The 25765-nt window shown below is 37.9% G+C and overlaps 1 protein-coding gene across 1 annotated transcript in view; it reads right to left on the minus strand.

Moving 5' to 3' along the window:
- The window catches only part of PDE11A (phosphodiesterase 11A), a gene marked incomplete at its 3' end in the record, with an annotated part of 328181 nt that overhangs the window by 205376 nt on the left and 97040 nt on the right, over positions 1 to 25765 (minus strand). Inside the window, exons 3-5 of the mRNA XM_084238078.1 lie at positions 18609 to 18698; positions 12372 to 12512; positions 568 to 632 (exon numbers count right to left, since the gene is read on the minus strand). Of these exons, the coding sequence (XP_084094204.1) occupies positions 568 to 632; positions 12372 to 12512; positions 18609 to 18698 (296 nt within the window). The remainder of the gene's footprint in view (positions 1 to 567; positions 633 to 12371; positions 12513 to 18608; positions 18699 to 25765) is intronic.

Below are 25765 nucleotides of genomic sequence, written 5' to 3' on the forward strand. Positions count from 1 at the left end.
CTTTGTTGTCATCAGTGCTTAACTTTCTTTCTCCATCTTTCTGCATTTTGGTCAATTTCACTATTTTTAGTCCTTCCTCTAGAATTGACCAAGTAAAAAGAATCCATTTTTTTTGTAGTATCCAGCTATTACTTGGGGTTATGCAAAGCTAACAAAAGTTCACTCTCTCCAGCCTTCACTTTCACCTCGCCAATACCAATGAATGGGTACAAAAAAGAATTACTGGAAGCACTCATTCTTTCTCCCAAAAGGATTTTATTGGCCAAATACAAGCAAACACAAGGAAGGAAGAGAATCCTAGGGTAGAATAAAGCAGAAAATTACACTGTAGAATTAGGGCTATCTAAAAATGACTATTAGCAGTTGTAGATGTATATACATATATTTTTAAGCTATAGTTTTTATATAAGACATGAAATACAGATGAACAATGACATTTTTACTGCTTCTCTTTCTGGTAAAAATAAAAAATAACAGAATAACACCTATCCTCAAAGAATTATATAACACTGCCAACACCAAGGATCAAGACCATTTAAAGACAAATGTGAAATTTACAAGTCTTACCAGTTCTCAGCATCAGCACTGCACTTTGGGGACATTAATTCAAAGGATTTGGTAAACTTCACCACCTGCCACACGGAAAGAACAACAAAATCCAAGTCAATTAAAGCTTTCTCGCAGTATGAAACAACACAATAAACATTTTTCATCTTTATAATGATTATTACAATAATTGGAGATTAAAAATAGATTTAAGAGGAGAAATCATGAGTGGTAGAAGAAAACTCTATGTTTTTTGTTTCACTTCTTTCATGGCATACAGTTGTAATATATTTTATGAAATAGGCACATATTTTTACAATGAGATATACTATCAGTCTGTGATGGTTAGGTAAAGGGTTATTTCATTTGAATAGATTTTTTTTACCAACTTTTAAAAAAATCCAGTCATCATCCAAGGAGACAAAACACCCTTTCAAAATAGTAACACCTGGGCCTCCTGGTGGCCCAAGGGTTAAAGTCTCGCTGCTTTCAAGCTATCACCAGCCACTGTGGCATGAGTTTGATCCTCTATCTCCTGTCTCACCTGCTGCTCCCCTCAGCAGTGTAATTCAGTAGATCTGCCTGTTCTACTCCCCACTCTGTCTCTGATGAATCTTCTCAACACCCTCCCCACCCCTTACCCTACACCTCTGGCCTATGCTTCAGTTCTTGTATGCATAAAAAAATAAAAATATAAACAACAAACAAAAGCAACAACACCCTTAATAAAGGATGCCTGTGTCAAACCCAGGCTTCTGAAGTTACCTCCCTGATAACTTATCACTTATCTAGGTGGTGTTTTGCTGCCACCACCCAACAAGTAAAAATGAGGAACCCACCTTTTCTAAGGTCAGCCCTAGTGTGCACACCTTCTCTCTTACCATCAAATCAAATAAGCACACCCAAGGCAAGAGTCTGGTCAAGACATTACATTAAAAGGGAATTCACAGGCACAAAGAATGCACATGTAGTTTTTCTTCTTGTTAACTACTACTGAGTTCTTACTAACCAGGCCCTATACCAGAAGCTTCTTTGGCAATTTGATGTCCTTACTCTAACTCTGTAAAGTAGGAATTTTTATCCTCAGTATACGAATAAAAAAGTTAACCCATCATTTTCAAGAAACTTCCTCAGTTTCATATGACTAAATGGGGCAACCGTGATTAGAGGTAGTCTGCCTGCTGGCTCTTCTGACAACATTAAGTATATTAAGTGGAAAATACACCATTTCTGGACCTCTTTTGACAAAATTCACCATATGATAGAAAAATGAGTCTCTCATACTGTAAGGAGTCATCTGAATGTCACTGGCTGCTTCCAAGGGTGACATTTAGATTTGCCTTAGCCAGATTCAGTCATGCTTCAAAGACTTTTAAATTAAACACTTACAAGGAATTGATGGGTGCCTTAGAAAATGATTTGGAAACTAGGAACAGATTAAATATTAAAACAGCTTTATCAGTGAGGTAATGAGCCCAAACTAAGAAAATGCAACATTAGGAAAAAGATAAAAGTAAAGCCTATCACAAAGAAAATTTTGTGTAACTAACTGAATGCATAAAAATGACAATAGCTCATCTGCAAGGAAATATCCTTGGCAACCACAGAACACACTACATTTCAAATGTGAGTTAAGTCTCAACAAAATCGCTCATTGCATGCAAATTCCAAAGAGTCACAACGATATCTCCTAACCTACACAGGATTATGCAGGATATAATGTCCTCTCCCAAGAAGTAAGATCTGTGTTCCCTCCCCTTGATCTAGGTGGGCTTCCAACTGCTTTGGCCAATTGAATATGTGGAAGAGAACAGAATATGTGTATTCTGAGGTTGTCATTAAAGGCAGCACAGCTTCTGTTTCATCTGGTGAGACACTTGTGCCTGGAGCCCTGGGCTGCCATGTAAGAAGTGCAAGTCAGGGGTCATTATGTTGAAAGGCAGCCAAGTCATGTTGGAAGGTCACCTGCAGATGGTATAGAAACTCTGCTTGGCACCCATACCAGGCAGATGAATGAATAAATCTTCAGATGATTCCAGTTCCCAGTCACTAAGTCACCCCTGATCTCCATGTTTTTCCAACTATGGCTCCAGATATCTTAGAAGGAGACAAGCAGTCCTTGCTGTACCCTGTCCAAATTCCTGTTCCATGGGATCTCTGAGTATAATAACATGGATAACTTAAGCCTCTAAATTTAGTTGTATTTATTACATAGCAAAAGGTAAATTGAAAACTTTAGTGAGAACTTAAACATATCTCAATCACTTAGAAACATTCACATAATGCCCTCAGGGCCTTTGCTGTCCCTCAAATGGCACGATTTTATTCTTTTTCATGGTTGAATAGTATTCTGTTATAGATTCAAGATTTTATTCTTTGTGTGGCTGGATAATATTCTATATTATATAGATATATGTGTATAGTCTATATTATATAGATATATGTATTAATGGATAAGTGAATAAAGAAAAATATATCATATATTCTTTATCCATTCATCCATTCATGGTTTTAAGTTGTTTCCCTTAGTTAGTAATTGTAATAATGCTACAGTGAGCATGGGGAGCATATATATCTTTTTGAGTTATTGTTTTCATCGTTTCAGATAAATGCACAGTAGTAGAATTGCTGGGTAATGTGGTAGTTAAGAGCTACCCACAAGCAAACCAGGTAAACTAGCTGTCTTCTGCTAAACTATTAATTGCTAATGATAGATTGATGTATTGATGCTTCTATATCTTATATTTTGAAAAGCAAAACTCTAGGCAGGCATAGCTCAAACTATTTTTTTTTTTAAATTACCAAAAATATAATGATTTAAGTGGAAAACCTTTTTAGTCAGACACCTGAGTCAAAAAATGAAACAAGGTCTCTCTAGTGGCACAGGGGTTAAGTCTCAGCACTAGCAAACTATCACCAGCCACGACGGCATGAGTTCCATCCCTGGCCAGGGAGCTACCCACATGGCGCAGCAGACCTCTCATCTCGCCTGCTGTTCCCCTCAGCAGTGTAGTTCAGTAGATCTCCCTGCTCTTCTCCCCACTCTGTCTCTGGTGAATGCTCTCACTCCCTGCACCTCTGGCTACACCCCAGTTCTTGTGTGCATATAATGTGTGGACTTCTAGTGAGTCTGAGACCTGGGACATGACGGTGAGGGAAATCAGACATTGGGAACTGTCATGTCCAGCATGCAGTAAATCTTTATTGTCTTAGTGTTCATTATATACTATTTTAATTGCAGCAGGTGTAACATCAAAGCATACCATATAATGATAACATGCATGAGTGATTAGTCTATTTTCTTACTATTATCTATTTACTTTAGACAGTAGGGTACCAGGTGGTTAGTTTTCACGCACATAATCTTATTGCCACCTAGCCAGAGTCTGGGAAGTTCACTCATTATTTTTGTTGTTCTCAAACTGTGGAGATGTACGCAGGTCACTTCCAGGCTCTCAACACCAAGTCCTGTCACCCAGAGGTTTTCCTCCAAGATGCATGTGTTTGCACATGGCTTAGGGACTCGGATCAAGGCCCTTCTGCTCACTGAGCAGGGTCTCTCCATTTTGTTATTCTCAGACTGTGGAGATGTAGAAGCCTGACTTCATGCAGGTCACTGTCCAGGCTCTCAACACCAAGTCCTGTCACTCAGAGGTTTTCCTCTGAGACGCATGTGTTTTCACATGCCTTAGGGACTCGGGTCAAGGCCCTTCTGCTCACTATGCGGGGTGGCCGCCTCCAACAATAATGCATAAAAATAAATCTTAAAAAAAAAGAATAGTGTTCACTTTTTGGTGCAGATGAGGGTGGTAAATATGAGAGTAGGCACAAAGAAAGCATCTGGTTTCCTAGATTTATTCTATAACTTCAATTTTGATGACGATAGTCACAAAATGTTTTGAACTGTACAATTAAAACTTAAGTATCTCTGGTTTCCCTGGTGGCCCAGGGGTTAAAGATACAGCACTATCAAGCTATCACCAGCCACTGCAACATGAGTTCAATTCCTGGGCAGGAAGCTAACCCACATGGCCCAGCAGACCTCTTCTGTCTTGCCCACTGCTACTCTCAGCAGTGTATTTCAGTACATCTGCCTCTTCTGCTCCCCACTCTGTCTCTGGTGAATCCTTTCACCCCCTGCACTGCTAACCTACACCCCAGTTCTTATGTGCATAAATAAAACAAATCCTTAAAAAAATTAAATAGTGAAAATATTTTAATAGAATTTTATGAGATATACAGAGTATCACTATAGATATTATGACCAAGAATTAAAAAAACAGGTAAAAGCATAAATAAAAGACCATTAAAAAACATAAATAAAAATTCAAGCTTTATTCTTGAGTTGGGCCAACTATATGATTCTTAGTTTCATTAAATTTTTATTCATTCTCTAAATCAAATTCTGATTTTATTATAGATGTGCTAAATGAACACAGATTAAATAAGCAAATACACACATAAACATGTAAAAAGAGAATCTTTCAAGAGAATTATCAGAAGTGGTTTATAGGTGTATAAAATTGAGCAAGTGGTTCCCAGCTCTCATAGCTGTTGATCAGCCCTAGTTATTACACCCTGGGGAAGGCAGTACACATGCCAGACTGAAGTAAACAAAATATCCCCCAAGCATCTCTGCCTGTTATTTGGAAAAGTTCCATGAACAGAAGTCTTTTTGATTTGGATATTTTTCAAGCACAAGTTGGTCTGGTTTCTCTTTTTTTTTCTTTAATTTAAAAACAAAAAAACTATGTTCAAATAAATATTCCTGCCACCAAAAAGAAAATAGAAATGATTCACTAACTAATCACCAATTTTTTCCCAATGGAATTTTCTTAATCATTATTATTCCATAAAAGGATCAAAGAGCAACTTAAATGATTGTCCATTGCTATTCTTCTTGATAAATTTCTCACCTATGATGATGAATAATTTACTTTGATTATTTATTCACTCAATCAAAATTTATGGAATACATAGTGTACGTGATAATATATATCAGGTATTGGGTACAAATCATGTTCTGTCCTTGAGGAGCTCACAACATCATATGGAGAGGGGAGCAGTTCACAAATGTATAATTTCATCATGATATATGTTTGCAGCACTACCAGCACACAGAAGAGCACACAACACATGCTGATGAATCTGTGTGTGAGCTATAGCCTGATGGGTGAACAGGTATGCTCTAGGCTGAGAAGTAGGAGGATTTTCTAAGCTGAAGGTCTACATCAGAGTTTTGCTAGAAAATGAGAGAATACTAGAAAGGGCTTAACTGAACCTAATTCAATAAAGGAACCAGTTACAGAAATGTTGGCAGAGTTAAATGAAACTAATAAAGAATGGCAAGGCACACGGAAACTAGGAAATTTGAAAAGCAGGCTCAGCTTTTCGTTGCACTTAACTGCAACTGAAGTTTGGTCATAGATACAAAGACATGGCAATAATCAACAAAAGCATACAGTAAGAATCAACTGGCTCTATAGATCCTTAGAGCCTGTCTCTGCTTATTGGCTTTTGGCAGTGACAGGCAAAAGAACCCAGGTCTAATTTTGCTATATATTGAGTGAAATAGGAAAACTCAGAAATGGTGAAGATCTGGGACAAGACTAAAGTTCAGTAGTTGGAGGCTTTACATACACATGCATAAATACACACACACACACTCTCTCAACATACAAAAATGATTAATGATGCAAGTTGTCAGGGTACAAAATAAGTCATCCTGTACCCCTATGGGTTCTTCTAGGAATGAGTGCATAATCAAAACAGCATCAGATGGGTTAGCAAAAGCAACACAATGAATTTCAATATGGAGAATTCACATGGTTCTATATTCTAAAGAATAATGGAGCTGACCAGGAAAAATTACGCTGCATTTTAGGACGTGAGACATCAAGTACAGAGAGGGGGAGAATTCATAACAGATATGAAAGAGATGACCTCATCTTTACTCTGCAAGTAAAGATGTGATTCTTAGAGAGAACATGTTTACTGAAAAACCTAGAACTGGATGACACTGCCACCTACATCCTTTTTCTTTCAATACGGAAAATAGCAGAAACTTGACACATAATGATTTCTTCTTGTAACAGGGAGGAGCTCAGGATTTAAGGCTAGAACAGAAGCTTCTCCTTGCCTTCAGAGCCCTCACTGCTCCCAACCTGAAACAAATTCATTAAGTAGCCTCCTGAAGCTCACAGAGGCTTTATTGACCTCTAGTTCTCGTTCCAAGGTGACAAGGGGCCTACTTTGGCCCTATTGAGAAAAGCCTATTTGACTCTTTTGGAGGGGCTGACCCCACAGCATTAATAGATTGATAAGTCATTATTAATAGAGTGAATTGAGTTAATGCATACAAATGTATATGACATATTAATGATTAATGAGACAACAGGTCCAAAATGAAGTAATTTATGCTAAGCCTCACATCACCAACTGAAGACCTATCTTAATTACAATTGCAGTTTTCTCAGAAATGCAATCTTAAACCAGTCAGTTGGGCTTCATCTATCGGCACTAGTTAGGTAATCTGCTCGAGAGACACCTGCATTCTCCTAAAGGAAAATGACTTTGCCATAACCTACCTGCTTTTTTTACTGAGTGCCTGGCACCATTCGTAAGGTTAAAATTAAGCCCTGCAGACAAGTTTGGGAGGCTTGAATAGACTCTTTGCCCCGCAGACAAGTTTGGGAGGCTTGAATAGACAGGGGAATGGATGGGCTGACATGGGAATCAGGCCATTAAGCCAATAATCTGGATCATGAGTCGGGACATGCCAAAAGCCAGATGTCCTAACCAGTCACTGATGCCTAGATATAAAAAGAACCTCAAGACCCTCTCTCAGTGTACACAACCTTTTTCACCTCGCCCACTGTTTCTCTCAGCAGTGTATTTCAATAAATCTGCCTTTTCTGTTCTCCACTCAGTCTTGATATTCTTTCAACCTCATGCATCCAGCCTACACCCTGATTGTTCCCCACATCACCTAGTATAAACTTCCACGTTCCCACTCACTTCTGCCTATAAAAGTCTTTCACTTCTGTTTACTAGACTGGATGTTGCCAGATTCATGAATCCTTGAATAAAGCTAAGAAGATTTTTAAAATGTACTCAGTTGATTGTTATTTTTTAACCTATGTAACAAGGATTATTCAGATAATCATCAATGTTTTATTTAATATCTTTCTTCTTGCACTCTAGAAAAAGTAAAACAATTTAAGTTGGTTTCCTCACAGGGAGAAGGAAAATTAGAAAAAGAGAACTGGGGAAATGGAAAGAAAGTGAAACAAAAAGGAAAGCCTGAAGCAGTTTTTTACCCTCCATTTAGGATGGGGGGACTGAATTATAGGTAGTGCCAACAACAAGATGATCACAAACTAGATGATCGCTCTTCCTCGCAAGGGTTGAATTTGAAAGATTTTGTAGCTCAATGGTTTAATTATATGTGTATTTACATACGAGCCAAGATGCTAAGAAACATATTAGAAAACAAGTGTAGCGTAAGTGTCATGGTTTACAAAACGAACTACAGTCATCTCAGAAGCTGTGAAGTACTTCATGGAGTTCTGGACCACAAAATAGCTGCCAGCCATCAGGATGACCCATGAAGGAACACTTGTAACACTGGCACTGAGACAGTGCCTAAGGACATAAGATAAAAATGTCTACATTCTCTTTCCTTGACTAAACACAAATAGAAACAAGGATAATAGTAAATACATTAGCTTGAAAGGAACTAAGAGAAGTGACAGAAATTGCTTAGACAGGTTCATGGAGGGAATGACATTAAGCAGGGAATATTCGGTTCAAAGGACTAAATATTCCCTTATGTTGACAGGCAGCTAGTTCTAGAACAATCTTTGTATTTCAGTGTAGTGGAAAATACCATTGACAAAGCCACTTAAAGTTGATTGAATGAAACACTTAAGAGAAGCAAAGGAGGGTAAAATATTAAGTTTGGCAGGAGAGAAGATTAGAAAGGCATTCCTCCTTCCTATTTTTGGCATCCTCTAAGCAAACTGATCCATTTACACCTGACCGCCCAGTTTAAAGGCCATGAATGCAGTCTCTAAGCACTGAATTAAGAGCTTGATGAATCAAAGTAACTGAAATGAATTCAAACATTTTTTCTTTTATTTTTCCCCCTCTCACCTATTATTTCCACCTCTACAATCAATATTATTATCTTTGGGAATAAGTTAGGCAAAGCACTAATTTGTGTCATTTTATATATACATATATAAGTATAGTTACACACATTTATATGTACATTTTTATTTTGTCCACATCAATCTCTCATTTTTACACACACACACACACCCCTATTCTGGAAAAAAAATATACTGTGTGAATGTAGAGAGAAGAGAGCCACAAAGTAAATTTGACCTAGTCAATAGAAGTGGGTATTAGTTGTTTTCATATTTTAACTAAAGGATTAGTTTGTAATATTAAGGGGGAATCTACTCAGGGAAAAACTGCAAAGTACTTTATAGATTTGCAGGGAAGTGAGGGCATTTATCAATAATATTACATTTTTTTAGAGGAAGCAATGTGACCACAGGACTAATTTAGATTCTGTCACTTGTCTATGTGTAGTAACATGCAGTGATGTCAACTCAATCAGAAATGGAGGTGCCTAAAGAAGTAATATAGAAGGTACAACTAAGAATCTGTAATCAATAATTTATAAAGTTCTTTTTCTATATATTTGTATTGTGTAAATGTATGATGATTACTTTTGATTTATTTCTATGCAGAAAAAAAGGGAGAATTATTGTGATCTCAATCAGAAGATTTGGAGGATTGAGATCAGGCACCACATATTTTTATTATCTACAACACTGTTTATAGTTATGGTCTATATCCTTTTTGAAAATAAATTTTCAAGAATTCAAAAAAAAAAGAGCTTGATGAATCAAAGCTTCTGCGACTAGATTTAATTATTTTCTCTCTTTCCCTGAATGTAAAGAAATCATAAAATAGCATACATCCCCAATAAACAGCTTCTAAAATTATTCAAACCACTCACAAAAATTAAAAGTTCTTGTTTCCAGAAAAGAGTCTAATAAAATAGAAAAATGCAAAGATTATTTTTGAGGAAGGAAACACTAAACAGATTTTTTTTCTCTGAAATGATACTACTTTCCTTTGTCTACATGACAAAGGTTTGTAATATTCCTCCATCCATTCAGCATTCAGAGCTGGGGAAGAGGCTGTCCCAGCCAGTGACCTTAGTCTCTTCATGGTTTTCTGTTTGTTGAAACCACTGTGCCAGCACCTAATTTTGGTGCCCGGTGTCCTGTTCAGTCTGGCTTCTGCTCCTGAACAAGATAACACTACGTCTGATCTCCTTTCTATAATTTCTACCTGACAATGAGGGGAATGCACCAACAGAGGACCCTGTAAGTCTGAAGTAACCTTTGGTGAGACGATGTATTAAGGGAGAGCATGGCCCTAATCAGTTTCCAATGTGGTGAAAAACAGATACACACCCTCGGGTCCACCCTCAGGCAGTAGCCTTGGCAAAAGGCAGTGGCCTTGGCAAAAGTATCTTGACAGTTTCTAAAACACTACTGGGCAGATCAGACTTTTATTCTGCAGTCTTTTATTTACCTCCAGTCCTTGTACCTCTGAATTAGAGGAATTCATCCTCGCTTTGATGGGGAGAGGATGGGTAAAGAGAACAAATAATGGAGAGTAGCCTGGAATTTTTTGCTCTGACTCCTCCTTACAATGTTAGAATGTTCAGTTATGATGACAAAAAGTTCTTTTCACTTGCAGTACCCTGCCAACACCTTTATTGCTTGCACCAGTTACCTTAGAGAGTAGTTTTTGACCGCTTTCCCTGTACTTTATACCATGAAGCTATTACTGTTCCCAGCATTCCTTTTGGTGCTGCCTCAACTTCCCAATCAACTTCTATAACCTGTCCTTTGTCATCTGATTTGCCAGGGAGCTAGCTGAAAGTTAGCCCATGTTAGAATATTAGCAGGAATGACCACACTCAGCTGGTTTGAATTACTTTTATGCCCATTTACAAATGAACTAGAGGACAATGAGTTTGTCCCTATCCAGATTTCATATGGTCTCCAGCCTCTTGCCCTCAAGGGGACATGTGGCTCAGGATATCCTGGCAGCTGAAGCCCCACCACTGCCCCTTTCTGCCTTTCCTTAGTTACCACTTCTCTGTGGCCTCCACAGCCTGCCAGGTACAAAGGAGCAACCCTGTGAGGAAGACTAGCAATTCTCAATCTCTGGACCTTATTTCTCATTTAGAAAATGAGGGTGGTAATTATATTTATCTCATAAACACCCAGTGTGGATTAAATGAATTCAGGTGCCTCCCAAAGCATCCAGGGAACTCTCTAAGTGTGGATTATTGGTGTGTGCACACTCACATGTGTTCTCCAAATTCTCAGCAGAGGTTTGTGCAATCACGGGATAATTGCAAGGCTACTGTCTATATAAACTATACCCACTGAAATAAAATTGACCCAAACTCTGCTAAAATATGGAAAAATACTCCTAAACATTTTAAACATATGTATTCTTCAAGTTCAATGTTGTACACTGTACAATACTTAGTAAAGCTCCAAAATTTACCCTAAGGTTCTTGTTCTCCAAGGAAAACAAACCTAAAGGCAATAATATCTTCTAAAGAAGGTATAGTAAAATATTCTCTGAGGCATTAAAACAGCGCTTAATTGCTAGAAAACTGGTTTTTGAAAGACGTTCATGGCAAAGATACTAAATTGCTGCCAAAGAGTTAGAATTTTAACTTTCAAGAAGTCAGATTAATAATGACCATTTTTTTAAATAAAGATTTATTTATTTATGCATTCAAGAGCTGGGGTGCAGGCCAGAGATGGGGGAGGGTGAGAGGATTCACCAGAGACAGAGAGGGCAGCAGAACAGGCAGATCCCCTGAAATACACTGCTGAGGGGAGCAGCGGGCGAGACAGGAGAGGTCTGCTGAGCCATGTGGGTCTCCTCCCTGGCCAGGGATTGAACTCATGCTGCAGTGGCTGCGGACAGCTTCATAGGGCTGGTCTTAACCCCTTGCGCCACCAGGAAAGCCACTGATCATTGTTTTCAATATCGGTGTGTACTGCCCAGCTGATTCGCCCCCAAAGGGCTAAATTGTTTAATAGAATTTGAAAGTCAAGGTGCAGCAACCCGGAGGCCTTACTTCCTTGATACTTTGAGTAACAGGAACCCCTGTGGTGAAGAGGAAAGGCCTCTTTCCTCTGCCTGGGGTGTTCTGTGCAGGGGTCCTCAGGTCCAAAACAGCAGCACAAGAACCTGGAAAGGGCACTGCAGAAGCAGCAAGACAAACTCCTGCTGACAGCCCAGGGGAGGCCAGCCACCGCCCTCAGCACAAGGACAACTCCAACCCCCAGAGTAAAGGGTATTACTTCTCCAGTGTTGCTTTATTTTCTGCTCCCAGTAAGAGGGTTGTGGACCACCACAGGACACACAGATGCTAAGGACCTCCCTCCCTCAGCGGGGCTGGGTGATGGGAGACTGACCCCTGAACATGTCTTCCTGAGGCCCTGTGAGAGTGTAAATGTTAAACACCTTGTTTCCTTCATCCTTAGATACACCAAAATGGGATAGCCCTGGAAGGTGCCTGTCAGTCTAAGAGTCTCTGTTTCCAACATGACAGAATTGAAAACTTTAATTTGATAAAAGCCACCTCATGGTTAGGGGTGTCTTGAAGGGAGTGGGTCACACCCTGACTTCCCAAACTTAATTACAGCAAAACTCAACCTTGCTCTAGGAAGCAGTCTTCAGCGTGGGAGGAAAGATGAAAGATGACTTACTGGTGATTCAATGTCCTCCAGGAGTAAAACAGAACAGCGCTCACATTTCAACAGAGTTTGGGCCCGATGCATTATTTTCTTGACAATCTTCTCCAGGTCAGTCTGCTCTTCAAAGAGGTCATTAACCACCTCTAGCAAAGCCTAGGGAAGGTAACATGGACATATTCTGGTAAATATAGGACTCAAATGTTGGGTGGGTTTTTTTCTCTTAGATTCCATTTAATCTTTGTCATAGTAAGGCATAAATATTTTTGTGTGGCTCATTTTTTCCTTTTCACTTGTTTCCATCATTTCATTTTATAAATATCTTGAACAACAAAACACAACTTGAGCCTAGTGCCAGTCACATAAGCCCATATAAATTTCACATATAGCTAAAGACTACATGATTCCATACAGTCATTAACTAGAGATGGTTGTTCCTTTCCTTGCCATAGTTTTTCTGCAGTGTGAATAGATATAAACCTCACATTTTGTAAATAATGATTATCTGATTCTCCCTAAAGCATATTTATTTCAGTTCTTGCTTACCATTAGGAAGAAATAGGTTCCTGGTAGAACTTGAGACTTATTTTCACTAATACATCTCCACAGAACTCTTAAAGAATTATAGTGTAGAACGATAGTTGAGTTTCACGGCCTTCAAATAATATATAAAATTCCCATTAATCCCTCTACACAAGAAGTATTGCTTTATCCCAATTTGTCTGGGAGAACATTTGAACACTACTATCTATCTCAGGAAAGAAAACACTATTAAAATTCCTGTTCAAACAGGATGAACAATCTCACTAAAACTTATATATTTATTTAAAAATCAAATTAGAGTAACCTATCATTTTATCCAGTTAAGTTCGTTTGCATTTTTTTTACTATTACAGATGGTTTTTTTATAACGTTTTTCTTTTTTTAATTTTATTTTTATATTCCCCATATAATTGCAACCCTCTTATTTTGACCCCAATCTCTCCTTTCCCCCCCACCCCATAGTGTGTCTTTGGTTCATAGTTGTTTGTTGATTTTGATTTTTTCTTTCTTTTTTTTAATTTAAATTTTATTTTTATATTCCCCATACAATTACAACCCCCTTATTTTTACTCCAAGCCCTCCTTTCCCCGCCCCCCACCCCCCATAGAGTATCTCTTGTTCATAGTTATTTGTTGATTTTGATATTTTCTTTCTTATAGTTATTCTTTTTCCTGGTCCCTTATTTAAGTTTTCTAGATTCCTGCTATGAGTGAGACCATCCAGTATTTTTTTTTTCTTTCTGGCTTATTTCGCTGAGCATGATCCCGTCCAGCTCTATCCATGTTGCTGCATAGTTTGCATTTTTTTGTACTGCAATATTTATTGACAATTTCTAATAACATGGATACTGCCACAGATTTAAAAATAGTAGATTATGTACAGGTGGTAGCTGTTATGCTTCTATCACAGAGCAATCAGAAAATTACACAGCCAGTGAATTGGCTAGGGGATGCTTTATTCAATAGAATTTAATGAGATGTGCAATCTCAATTCTGACCCCTCACGAAAGGATTTAATGGGTTTTTCAAATTTACATCTATTCAAATAGATGGTGTTGCTCATCATCCCAAGGACTTGACTTATTTTCAACTTTGGTAATGAATTTGATTTGTCCTGAAACCTGTGAAAATTTCTTCTGATTCTATTCAGGTAGAAAGGCATTTGAATGAGCTAAGGGACCCATGAAATGAATCTAGTTCACTAAGCATTTAAAAGAGGCCCAAACATCCTAGCAGGCTTCTCTCTAAAGAGAGCTGACAATATGGCTAAAGACCATGGATTGCTCTATGATCCCAAAGAAAAGAGAAACATCAGAAGGTGAAAAAAGTTTTAAGTGTCACCTGATTGTTTGACATTTCGACAGCAAATCACTGAAGAGATCAATGTTCAATAATTTCATGGTCAAATTCAGCAGTAAAAATGAATCTGAATAATTACAAGCAAAATTCCCTGTTATTAAAGGGGAAAATATTATTTCCTTAAACAGCCAGACTATGTCTTCAGATGAATCATATTAACTGAACAATTATTTAACTTTTCAATTTGCTGTGACTGCATGAATAAGGCCTCTGGGACCTATATACAAGAACATTTATCTCAGAGGAAAAACTAATTGTGCCTTAGCCTTGCATTGACAAATCACATTGTAGCATTTCATTGTTTCTAATTTAAAATTGTTGCTTACTAACAAGTGATGAAAGTTTTGCAAATAACAATGCAGGCCAGCTCCAGAAAAGGAGAAAAAAAAGAAAATCCAGGATGATAAGCAATTCAGCAGACACTTGTAGTCTTTCACACAATTGAATTCTCTCTGCTCTTGACTTGCTTTCCAGGAAACCAACACCTGCATTTTCCTGCTCCTTCTAGTGACTTTCTTTTCTCCAGGGCTCAAACTTGAACCTCTTCTTATATCTATACACTTTCTCTCTCATTAACTCATCTGGTACCCTGATTTTAAATACTATCTACATGCTGATAATTCCCACATTTTAACTTCTAGTCTTGACATCTCCCCCAAAGATTCCTGTAAGCAACTGTCTACCTGCCAGCTGTAGAGACCAAAAGTTATCTTTACTCATTGCCCACATCGTAACTCTTACAGATTTACTAATTTACTGCTAATTTGGTGATAAATATTTCATTTTCACTGCCCTAGTCCCAAGCACAAACCTTTTTTTAATCTCTTTTTTTTCCAGCTTTGTCAAAATAGAATTGACATGTAACTTTGTGTTTGTTTAAGGTATAAAACATGATGATCTGATACACATATATAGTGTGAAATTATTACTACAATAAGGTTAGTTCACACATCCATCACCTCACATAATTTCAATTTCTTTTTTGTGTGATAAAAATGTTAAGACCAACTCCCCTAGCAATTTTCAAGTATGTCATACAGTTCTATTAAGTGTAGTCACCATGCTCGATATTAGATTTTCAAAACATATTTACCATATAAGTAGAAGCTTTGATCAGCAGGTCCCATTTTACCACACCTACCCCAGCTCCTGCAACCACCATTCTCCTCTGTGTTTCTATGCCTTCTACTTGGTTTAGAGCCAACATATAAGTGATTGCACACATTTGTCTTTCTCTGTCTGACGTCTCTGCTAACCATTTTTATTTTATTTTTTTTTTTTTATTTTTTTTTTTTTAAATGTAATTTTATTTCACTTAGTATAATGCCCTCAAGGTCCATTCATATTGTCATGAATGGCAACCCTATCTTCTTTTTTATGACTTTATAATACACTGATATACATATATCATAATTTATTTATCCAAAGATGAACATGTAGAATGTTTCCATGTCTTGGCTATTGTAAACAATGCTTCAATGAACAAGAAGATGCAGATATTTCTTTGAGATCATGATTTCCTTTCCTCTGGCAAATCTTCTTAAAAACCAGCTAGGAGGGGCTGGAATGGAACAGAGTGCCAATCAGGATTTCAAGGAGTGTATCTGGGAGTGTCTCCTGTTAGGGTCCTAGACCCTCCGAACTGCTGGCAGAAGCCAAGTATAGAGTTCTTTCAGGATCTCTGCACCCACATATTTCTTGATTTTAATACACTCCTCTCTTAATTCTTGCCCTTGTTTTGAGACTTTTTTTCCTCCTTCTCAGTTTATTATCTCCATGGAAGTCAAAGTGATCTTTTTAAAAACTAATCAAAACTCAGTTCAAAACCTCCCAGTGCCTTTCCACTGCAATAAGAGGAAAATACAGGTCTTTTTATCACTGGCCCCTGACTCACTTGCCACTCTCTTTTTTTTTCACTCTCTTCTTCTCTCTGTGTTCTCTGAACCACATTGACCATGCTTCATCTTTCTCAAGGGTTTTCAAAATTTTTATTTATTAACTTATTTTTAAATTGATTTTTGATTGCTATGTACTATATTAGATTTAGGTATACACATAATGATTTAATATGTATATATATAACGAAATGTCAGTCTTTGCACCTGATATAGATCAGATCTTTTTATGGTTTTGTTCCTTCATTTCATTCAGGCCTTTGTGTAAACATAATCTCCTGATGAAGACCTTCTTGATCACTCACTAAAACATTCTCCAAAACTATTCTTTACCAACCAGTCTCTACCCCTTAATTGTACTTCATTTTTTTTTCAGAATTTATCACTGCCTGATATTATTCAATGCATAATTTTTATTTGTATGCTTGTCTATTATCTATTATTTTTCTTCTAGGAGTGAGTTGTATGTGGTCAGGGACTTTGGATGGACATTGTCTAAAGAGTATCACATGATAAATATTTGTTGAATGAATAAATGAATTATACCACACATGAGGATGCATCTCCTAAGGAGTTCAAAACATTGAAGAGGATGACTATCAAAAAAAAAAAAAAAGAAATATTACAACAGGGCCTCCCCGGTGGTGCAGCAGTTGAGCGCTGGGTTGCAAAGCTGCCCGCAGCCTCTGCAGCGCTGGTTCCATTCCCGGCCACTGGGCAAGGGTCCCACATGGCACGCAGACCTCTCCTGCCGCCTGCTGCTCCCCTCAGCAGTGTATTTCGTCAGTCTGTCTGTTCTCCTCCCTGCTCTGGCTCTGGTGAATTCTCTCACCCTCTCGCACTTCTGACTGTACCCAGTGCTTGTATAAATAAATAAATAAATCTTTTTTTAAAAAAATAAATAAATAAATACTACAACAGAGTGTACTAAATATCCACAAGAGAACACTGGCAATATACAGAAGGGAAAACAAAACCGCAAAGAAGGGAAGATTAACCAGAGGCTAAGCTTAGTCCTGAAGGCTAGCAAGGCAGAAGGAAGTGGAAGGCAAAAGGTGAACAGGAGGGGCCTCCCCTGGTGGCGCAGCGGTTGAGCGCTGGGCTGAGAGGCTGCCCGCAGCCTCTGCAGAGTCAATTCATTTTCATTCCCCGGCCACCAGCGAGGGTCCCACAAAAAAAAAAAAAGGTGAACAGGAGGCCTTGATGACACAAGGAGACTTGTATATAAGAAAGTGGGCCAAATGGGCTGTTCTAGAATTTGCGGCCTTCACTGCTGGAGTGCCAAATAAAAGAGAAGAATGGTAATAACATGGGGCTAAAGATGAAAACACTGTTCAAAATAGGGGAAAAGGTTTGGTATGCTATGCTGAAGAAGCTGAAGAAGATGGTTGTAGTGTTCCCTGGTCACCTTGAAACATTCATAAATCATAATGTTCAGCAAAGGAAATTTTTAATCAATTTGACTACCAGGTTAACTTAGGATTTCCAACTTTTTGAACATCTTCTTGCTAAATATGTCTAAGTTGTATTAGTAACATCCCTTTATTTAAAAGTAGAGTAAAGGGCCTCCCCAGTGTCGCAGGTGGTTGAACGCTGCACTATGAAGCTGTCCGCAGCCTCTGCAGTGTGGGTTTGATCCCGACAGACCAGCAAGATACCCACATGGCGCAGCAGACCTCTCTTGTCTTGCCCACTGCTCCCCAAGCAGTGTATTTCAGTCCATCTGCCTGTTCTGTTTCCCCACTCTGTCTCTGGTGAATCCTCTCACCCTCCCGCACATCTGGCCTGTACCCAGTTCTTGTATAAATAAATAAATAAATATAAAAAAAATAGTAGAGTAAACCTAATAGAACTTAATCTCTAGTATACAGTTTAACATTTTTTAAGTATCCATTTTGGGTTTTTTTTTCCTTTTTTCATGTTGGGTTTTTATTATTTACTTCTGTAACTGGTGAAAATATTTGAGATCAATCCTTCTACACAAGTTTCTTTAAAATTCTATAAAACTGTTTGTAGCATGGTACAATTATTTTGTAATGCTCTTTCAGAAAACATGTCTGTTTAAAAACAAAATTTGTGAGGGAGAGTGAAATCATACTTGTGATGTACCTTGCTCCTCAGAGCAACTAAATTGAAAAAAAAAAAAATGCCACTGTAGCATTATTGTTTCAGATCTATAAGTAAGCAAGAATATATCTTCTGCCTTCCAGTACAGATGTGAGGTTATTTCCTTTCTAAAAGGAGCTGATACTATTTTCCCCAAACAACAGCAGAGAATTTGTATCCACTTTCCCTATGTTTAATGCTTAAGATGATCTTCAACCATAGCCTTGAAGGCTACACAAAAATTATTCCTGGACTAGTCAAAGATCATCTGCTGTTTTTAAAAGACATAACGACTCACAGATACGAGAAAGACAGTGTGGAGGGGGGTCAGCATATTTCTTTCTACTCACCCTGCTTCTTTCATATTCCTTCCTCGAGGCAGCAAATAGCTGAGCATTAGATATGGCGATTCCACAGAATGGAAGATACATCTGCATAACCTGGAGGGCAACAAAACATTAAGAATATTAAAACATCACTGAACTAAACACATTACACATTTCCTGCATATGCCTGAATGTAATGTTTCCTTTTCAATCATAGAGATTAAATATGCAGTTGTTTATCTGAATGTCTTAATTTCAAAAGGGATATTTTTCAGGGTTAACTCTAAGAGAATCTAATCAAGCTGTAGCTAGAAAAAAATCACATGTATGGAGACACAAAGCAACAAACTATGAGGGCTGATACTGGAATTGTGTCTGAATCACCCTTGTATTTCTCCTTTGATCACTGAAAAATGAATGAGCTATGATATATGTAAAATTTAGGCAAGTGTCCACACTCACATGTTGAGGTAGGCAGGATATGTCCATTTATTTGTAGATATGTATCTGTAGCAAAGATTTTGGCTTGCCCTAGAACTGGCCAGCTCTCAGATTAAAGTATGTCTGTTGAGATAGGCCTTGCAGTTTATCTAAGAGTTGAAATTGTGTCCAGTGCTCTATTGACCTGACTGGTCAGGAATGCCCGTTGGTGGGATGATTCTCCCAGAGCCTGTCTGAGCAAAACCTGGGAGCCTTTGAGCAAACACTCCACCTATGGGAAGAAACAGCCAGGGATGATGGGTCTGAAGTCAACAAAGTCATCCCATGACAGGCGGTCTCAGTCTAAATTTTCATTGTATCCTTACTCATATTTATCTCCAGAATCTCTACCCCAGGACAACAGAATTCCCAAAGTGAAAATTTAAAGAATGATTCCCTAAACTCTTCATAACAAAGGACACTGTGACAAGTGACATTTCTTTGTACTTCTCTAAACCAAAAAATAAGAACATTTTAAAAAATATATCATTTTTAGTTGAGATAATGTTGGTTTACAACACTGCGTATGATTTAGGGGTATAGTTTCATGCCTCCCCAGATGTTCTTTACCACATCACACCCCTCACCAAAGCACCCATATAATCCACCACAGTCCATTGAGCCCTTCTCCCCTTTGCTTTCTACTCCTGCTCCCCCACCTGACCTTCTGGTGACCTCAATTTTGCAGTCAGACTTTTACACTTTGTTTTGGTTCAGTTTTGTCTGTTGTTTTGTTTGTTTGTTTCTTTATTGTCCATATATGAATGAAATCATTGGTAGTTGTCTTTATTCTGATTTATTTCTCTTAGTACAATCCCTAAAGGGACAAAAGGGCATGTTTTATATCAGTCTCTCTGTCTCTGTCTGTCTGTCTGTCTGTCTCTCTCTCTCTCTCTCTCTCTCACACACACACACACACACACACACGCGCGCGCACACACACACGCACACACACATACATGTCCTATGAGGAGGTACAGAATAATTGCAAACAGAAGGGCAAGAGCAGAAGCAGGAGCAGACCTGCTCAGGAGAGTGGGTGAGACATCCCTGGGGCACCCAGAACACAATTATTCAAGTGGGACATGATTTTGCCCAGGACTTGAGATCCACAAACAATGAAGAATAATTCACATTCACTGCAATTTCTTTCCTATTAAAAAATCTTACTTTGGTTTCCTGGATATGCTCAACTCTGGCCTTGGCTCCCAAAAAGTTTTTCAGAACACTGTAAAAGTGAATGCTGTTACCCCATTCTTAAAGGACAGAGAAAAACAGTGGGGTTGGTATTAAGTAGAGGTTCAAAATCAGTGAGTTGATTTTTTACAGATCTTTCCAGCATAAATTCCTTCACTGAATTTTATTCAAAGTAAACTAGTATTTAATGAAGGTCCGCTATGTGTCAGATACTGTCAGGTCAGTTCTTCATTTTAGTTGCACATCAACTCCTCATGGAGGAAATTTGTTCATTTTAGAGATCAGGAAACTCAGTAGCAGGTAGCTCAAACTCATACAGGAACTCAGTTCATCTAATTCTACAAAAGATATTCATTCCTTACAACACTTTTTCAAGAACTAGATGTTGTTTCTGTCACCCTTTCTGTCCCCTTCCTTAGTATTTCCCCTCATGCCTTAGGAGACTGGCTGATAAGTCAGCACGATGCTGTTGACAAAAACCTTCCCGATATTCTGCCGGAAATTTCTGCCATGAGCCAGAACGGAACCACTTTCAATTTCACCTACAAGGATGGAAAGCACTTTCCTTGCAGTTTTCAGTTCTTCTCTGCCCAGAGATAATGATTATGATGGTGGTGGAGGGCAGGAGAAGATCCTGGTTACTTAATTTAACTCATCACCCCTTCCTCCCTGCCTCCCTTCGTCCCTCCCTCCTTTCACCTTTACAGGTCAAGTTGAAGATGATTTATAAGTCAAGCAAGTAGGAAGAAGAGAGTGACCAAATTACCATGCAAAATGTTTCCAAATACATCATAGATTTCCTTCAATTTATTTGGAAAACCAATATTTATTGAGCTCCAAGCAATGTGTCTAATTTAAAAGAATCTGAATTTTAAATCAGATTACTAATGTCCCTTATATGACTGCTATGTATAAAAGCCACCACATCACTTAAAATCTCTGAACCTAGTTCCTTAAGTCTTTCTGGTCCTTTTATGCCCTAATATTTGGTGATAGAAATATTTTACTTTCTAGAGAAAACAAAGAACTCAATAACCATATTTACATTCTCTTTGTGAACTATTTTGTTCATGATAGCAGCTGATATTGACAAAGTCCTTGGCTATGATGTGTCTTATACATTCTCTCATCATTTGATCCTCACAACTCCATGGTTATACCAATCTTTCCATCTTTCAGATGAAAAAGACTGAGGTTTTATGAATTTATCCAAAGTTGTTAGGAAATAATTCTTCATGGGTCTCTCACATTTCTGCACATATGGCAATAAAAGCCACCACTTCTATCTTTCAAGGATGTTTGTCTAATGAATAGCCTTGGAAGACAGTGTCTTCTTCTGGAGCAAAGAACAGAATTATTTGCTGTGCAGTACAATTAAAATATCTCCCTCTGGGATATAGGTGAGGCAAGTTTCTTGCACATTATAAAAGATTTGGGTGTGTAACATTTGGGGCTCTGCTCCTGTAACATGATGCCCTGTGCACTCGGTGTATGATGCTAGTACTCAACATTGTTAGCACAAGTCAAAAGTACCCATTCACATATCATTAGGATTGTTGTTTTTTCCATTTGTCCTTAGGGGTGTGTGGGTGTGTGTATATATACACACATACATACACATACACACACATAGTCACATATTCTGTGTATATGAAATCCACAAAATAGTTACCTATTTGTAACTGTAAGGTAAGAGACCCAGCAACAATTACTAAAATCTGTGTTAAGTTTCTTTACTTGCTTTTTTAAAAGTCAATTGCTATTGACTTTTTCTCATTCCATTGATTCTCCCCCAATACTACAACACATTTCCTTTATTTTTGTGATAAATGTAGAAAATTTATGTGCATGCTTAATTAAACCTGAATTTAACATTTCTAGCCTCCTTCCAAATATGACAAGATACTTGGAATACACATCTCTCAACACTACTTTCCTGGTATATATGTGTTTTTTTCCTACTTCTATCTTGTTACTGAAAATTTGACATTTTATTCTGATTAGCTAATGATTTATTTAGATTTAACCACATGTTTATCAATGTTATCCTCTTCATTCTTTCCTGCATCTCCTTCCTGCCTTCCTTCTGGGATAATTTTTTTTTTCTTTCGGAAGACAATCCCTTAGAATTCCTTTAGCATTGGTGCTAAATGCTTTGCCTTTGTTCTGTACAAAATGTCTTTATTTCATGACTCTTAAAAAATAATTTAGTTGGATATACAATTCCAGGTTGACAGCTATTTTCCCTTAATAATTAGAAGGTACTGGTCCCCTATCATTTGTAGTTAATGCTCCTAAAAAGTTAGCTAGCTAGTTAGCTAGCTAGCTGCAGGTTTGTTTCTGGTTTCTTTCAGAACCTCTTTATGCTTTTGGTGGCCAATTTGTAATTTTCCAGCCTCAATCAAAGACTTAAAATTGAGTCATATAGAACTCTAACATATATTGACCACATCTGTGAAAAGAGACAATATTTTACCTTTAAGATATGTTGCATACTGAGAGAGGATGTTATTTACAAAGGGAAGGATTGACCCGTTGACCTGTATCTTTTGTTCTCATGATTCAACACTGGGTGTCAGACTTAATTCCCCTATTGCTACTTATATTACAACATGATCCACACAGTTTTCAAATAAATGTGCAGGAAAAACAGATGAATATATTTTAGAGGTGGGGAGTAAGAAATTGTACTATGGAAGTATTAGATAAGGAGAAACAAAACATTCTTATATCCTTTTTTAGTCCCAGTGCAACAGATGTCCTACAAAAAGAGAAAAAAGATCTTCTCTTTCTGAAGGTCCCCTTCCTCTAAGATAGCATATTAATCTGGCCAGCTAGTTTCTGAATGCCAAAAGGTCTAAAAAGCTTAATGACTAAGAAGCTAATGAGTCTGTACACCCTTGTGCAACACTTTTCAGCTTGAGAGCACTTTGTGAACACTGGCTAATTAATCTTTACAACATCCCACTCAGAAAGGGAGTTAAACTGAAAATCATTAAGCAGTGTGAAAAAGTCACTTTAGCCCTAGAAACTCATGAAAAGTATCACTAATAAGCATAAAATTTGAGCATTGGGACCTTCCATCAATGTCCTAAAGAAAGACAGTAAGTACTAAGTCTTTTCAAACTTATAACCACAGAGAAAAGCTATTAAAGCCCCATGGTCTGCTCTGGTCCAATTATAAATCATTAAAGAATCTGGATATCCATACTGGAGAATCCCGGCGAGGGGCCTAGGGCCATCTCCTTTATGGACCTCACTCCTGAAGGCATAACAGCTTGAAGAGCCACATCACTGTCAGCCAAATTAATGGGTGAGAGAGCACTTTCCTACCCTTATATTCTGAAGTCCCTTCTGCTCTCAAGCATTTAACTATATGGCAAAGTTTCACTGATTTGGGCCCCAATGATGTGAGGCTGGGAGTGTTTCGAGACAGTTATAATTCAAATGCAAAATAAACTCTTCAAGTAATTTGGAAAATAAGGTATCGCAATATGGAAGAGATAATAGGTGAGGTTTTAAGTTCAAGAATCTGAATCATAAATTAATCTATTCAGCAATCAAAAAAGATAAACTCATGCCATTCACAGCAACATGGATGGAGCTAGAAGGAATCATGCTCAGTGAAATGAATCAGAAGGAAAAAGAAAAATATCGGGGCCTCCCAGGGGGCGCTGCGGTTGAGCGCTGGGTTGTGAAGCTGCCCACAGCCTCTGCAGCACCGGTTCAATCCCCGGCTGCTCCCCGCCACCGGAGGAGGGTCCCACATGGTGCGCAGACCTCTCCTGCCGCCTGCTGCTCCCCTCAGCAGTGTACTTCGGTCCTTCTGCGTGCTCTGCTCGCCGCTCTGGCTCTGGTGAATTCTCTCACCCTCCCGCGCTTCTGACTGTACCCAGTGCTTCCATAAATAAATAAATAAATCTTAAAAAAAAAAAAATATCGGATGGTTTCACTGATAGAAAGAATACAGGGGAACCAAATAAGACATCAGGATAAAAAAATAATAATACAAAACATAACAAAACAAAAACAAACAGACAATGACAAACCAGAGACATCTGGCAAGGGAGCAGGAGGGAGAGGGATCAGAGGGAGAGAGGGGGGCTGTGGTGAGGTGATGGTGCATGGGTGAATTGGTGGAGGAAATTCTATGGGGAACACCTAAGGGGGGGAAAAAAAGCAAACATTGTTTAAAAATGAACAATGATGTAAAATATATAGAAATAAATTAATTAAAAAAAATAATCTTCCCAGCTCACACCAAAGGCAAAACATGCCTTTTCTATGAGTACTGTGTCTCTTCCAAGAAAATAATTTCCCAAAACGCAGACATAAATTATCAACTTTGTTAAAAAAATTTTACAAGGATTAGATGATCCAATTATATATTATTTGAAATTGTCCCTTTAAGAATTAACACAAAAGAGAATGGAAGATTTCACTCAAAAACATACGGGAGAGCAAGATGGCAAATAAAGGAGAAATTCTTCTAGGCAGAAAGAGATACAGGTGTTTTGTTCTGGCCCTGGGTAGTAAAGCTGGGACCCTAGGAAACTAGAAGGAGTGTTCGTCCACTCTTCTCATCCACCCCCTGAAGTATTAGCTAATACTTGGCCAACAGGTCCAGCTTATCCAAGGGTAGACAGACTAAGTTCAATTTCTTTCAAGTTGTTTTGCAGCATCCATACGTACTCTCTCTTATTTTTAGGCGTCCTCGCCTGCTAACTGCTTGATCATGCAGGTACTAGTCATATCAACTAATAACTTTCTATGTGGCTCCATTCCCAACCCCCAACACCACCTCTCATGTCCAGAGATAGTTCCAAATTCCCACCCTTTTATTCAGAGATGTCCTATTGATACAAAAACACTGAAAGAAACCATTTCAAGAACTATGTTCTTTGTAAGATATTTGCATTGCTTTTTTCTGATGGTAAGATCTCAAAAGAAAAAAAGGACCTGTATTCCTATCATTCAAGGGCAACACTTTACTATTATTTTGCAAAATGTCACTCAAGTTTTCCTCTCTCTTTCTCCATTCATATAAGCCCAAATAGGCTAAATTTATACTTAGTATTTTGTTATCACATATTATGACCAATTTCTCTGATCATAATAGAAAAATGACTCATTGTATGTTCCAGAGAAGGAAAATTTATAGAGAAAGAAAGCAGATTAGTAGTTGCTTGGGTTAATAATTGTAAAATGAGGTTAAATGGGCATATGTTCTAAAGCTGATTTATGGTGATGACTGCTCCACTCTAAAGTTACTTAAAATCATTGAATTGCTCACTGAAAATGGGAATATTTTATGATATGCAAAATATACCTCAATAAAGATGCTAAAATTATGTAAAAATCCCATTGGTAAGGTTTACTATTATTTTTAGTTAATTATCCACTGCTGGATATTTAAATTCTTTCTAATCTAGATTAATAATCCTGGGGTTAAACATCTTTGCAATTAAATCTTTGCAAATGATATTTTCTTTTTAGAATAAAGC

Source organism: Talpa europaea (genome assembly GCF_964194135.1).
Source record: "Talpa europaea genome assembly, chromosome: 1".
Taxonomy (NCBI): Eukaryota; Metazoa; Chordata; class Mammalia; order Eulipotyphla; family Talpidae; genus Talpa; species Talpa europaea.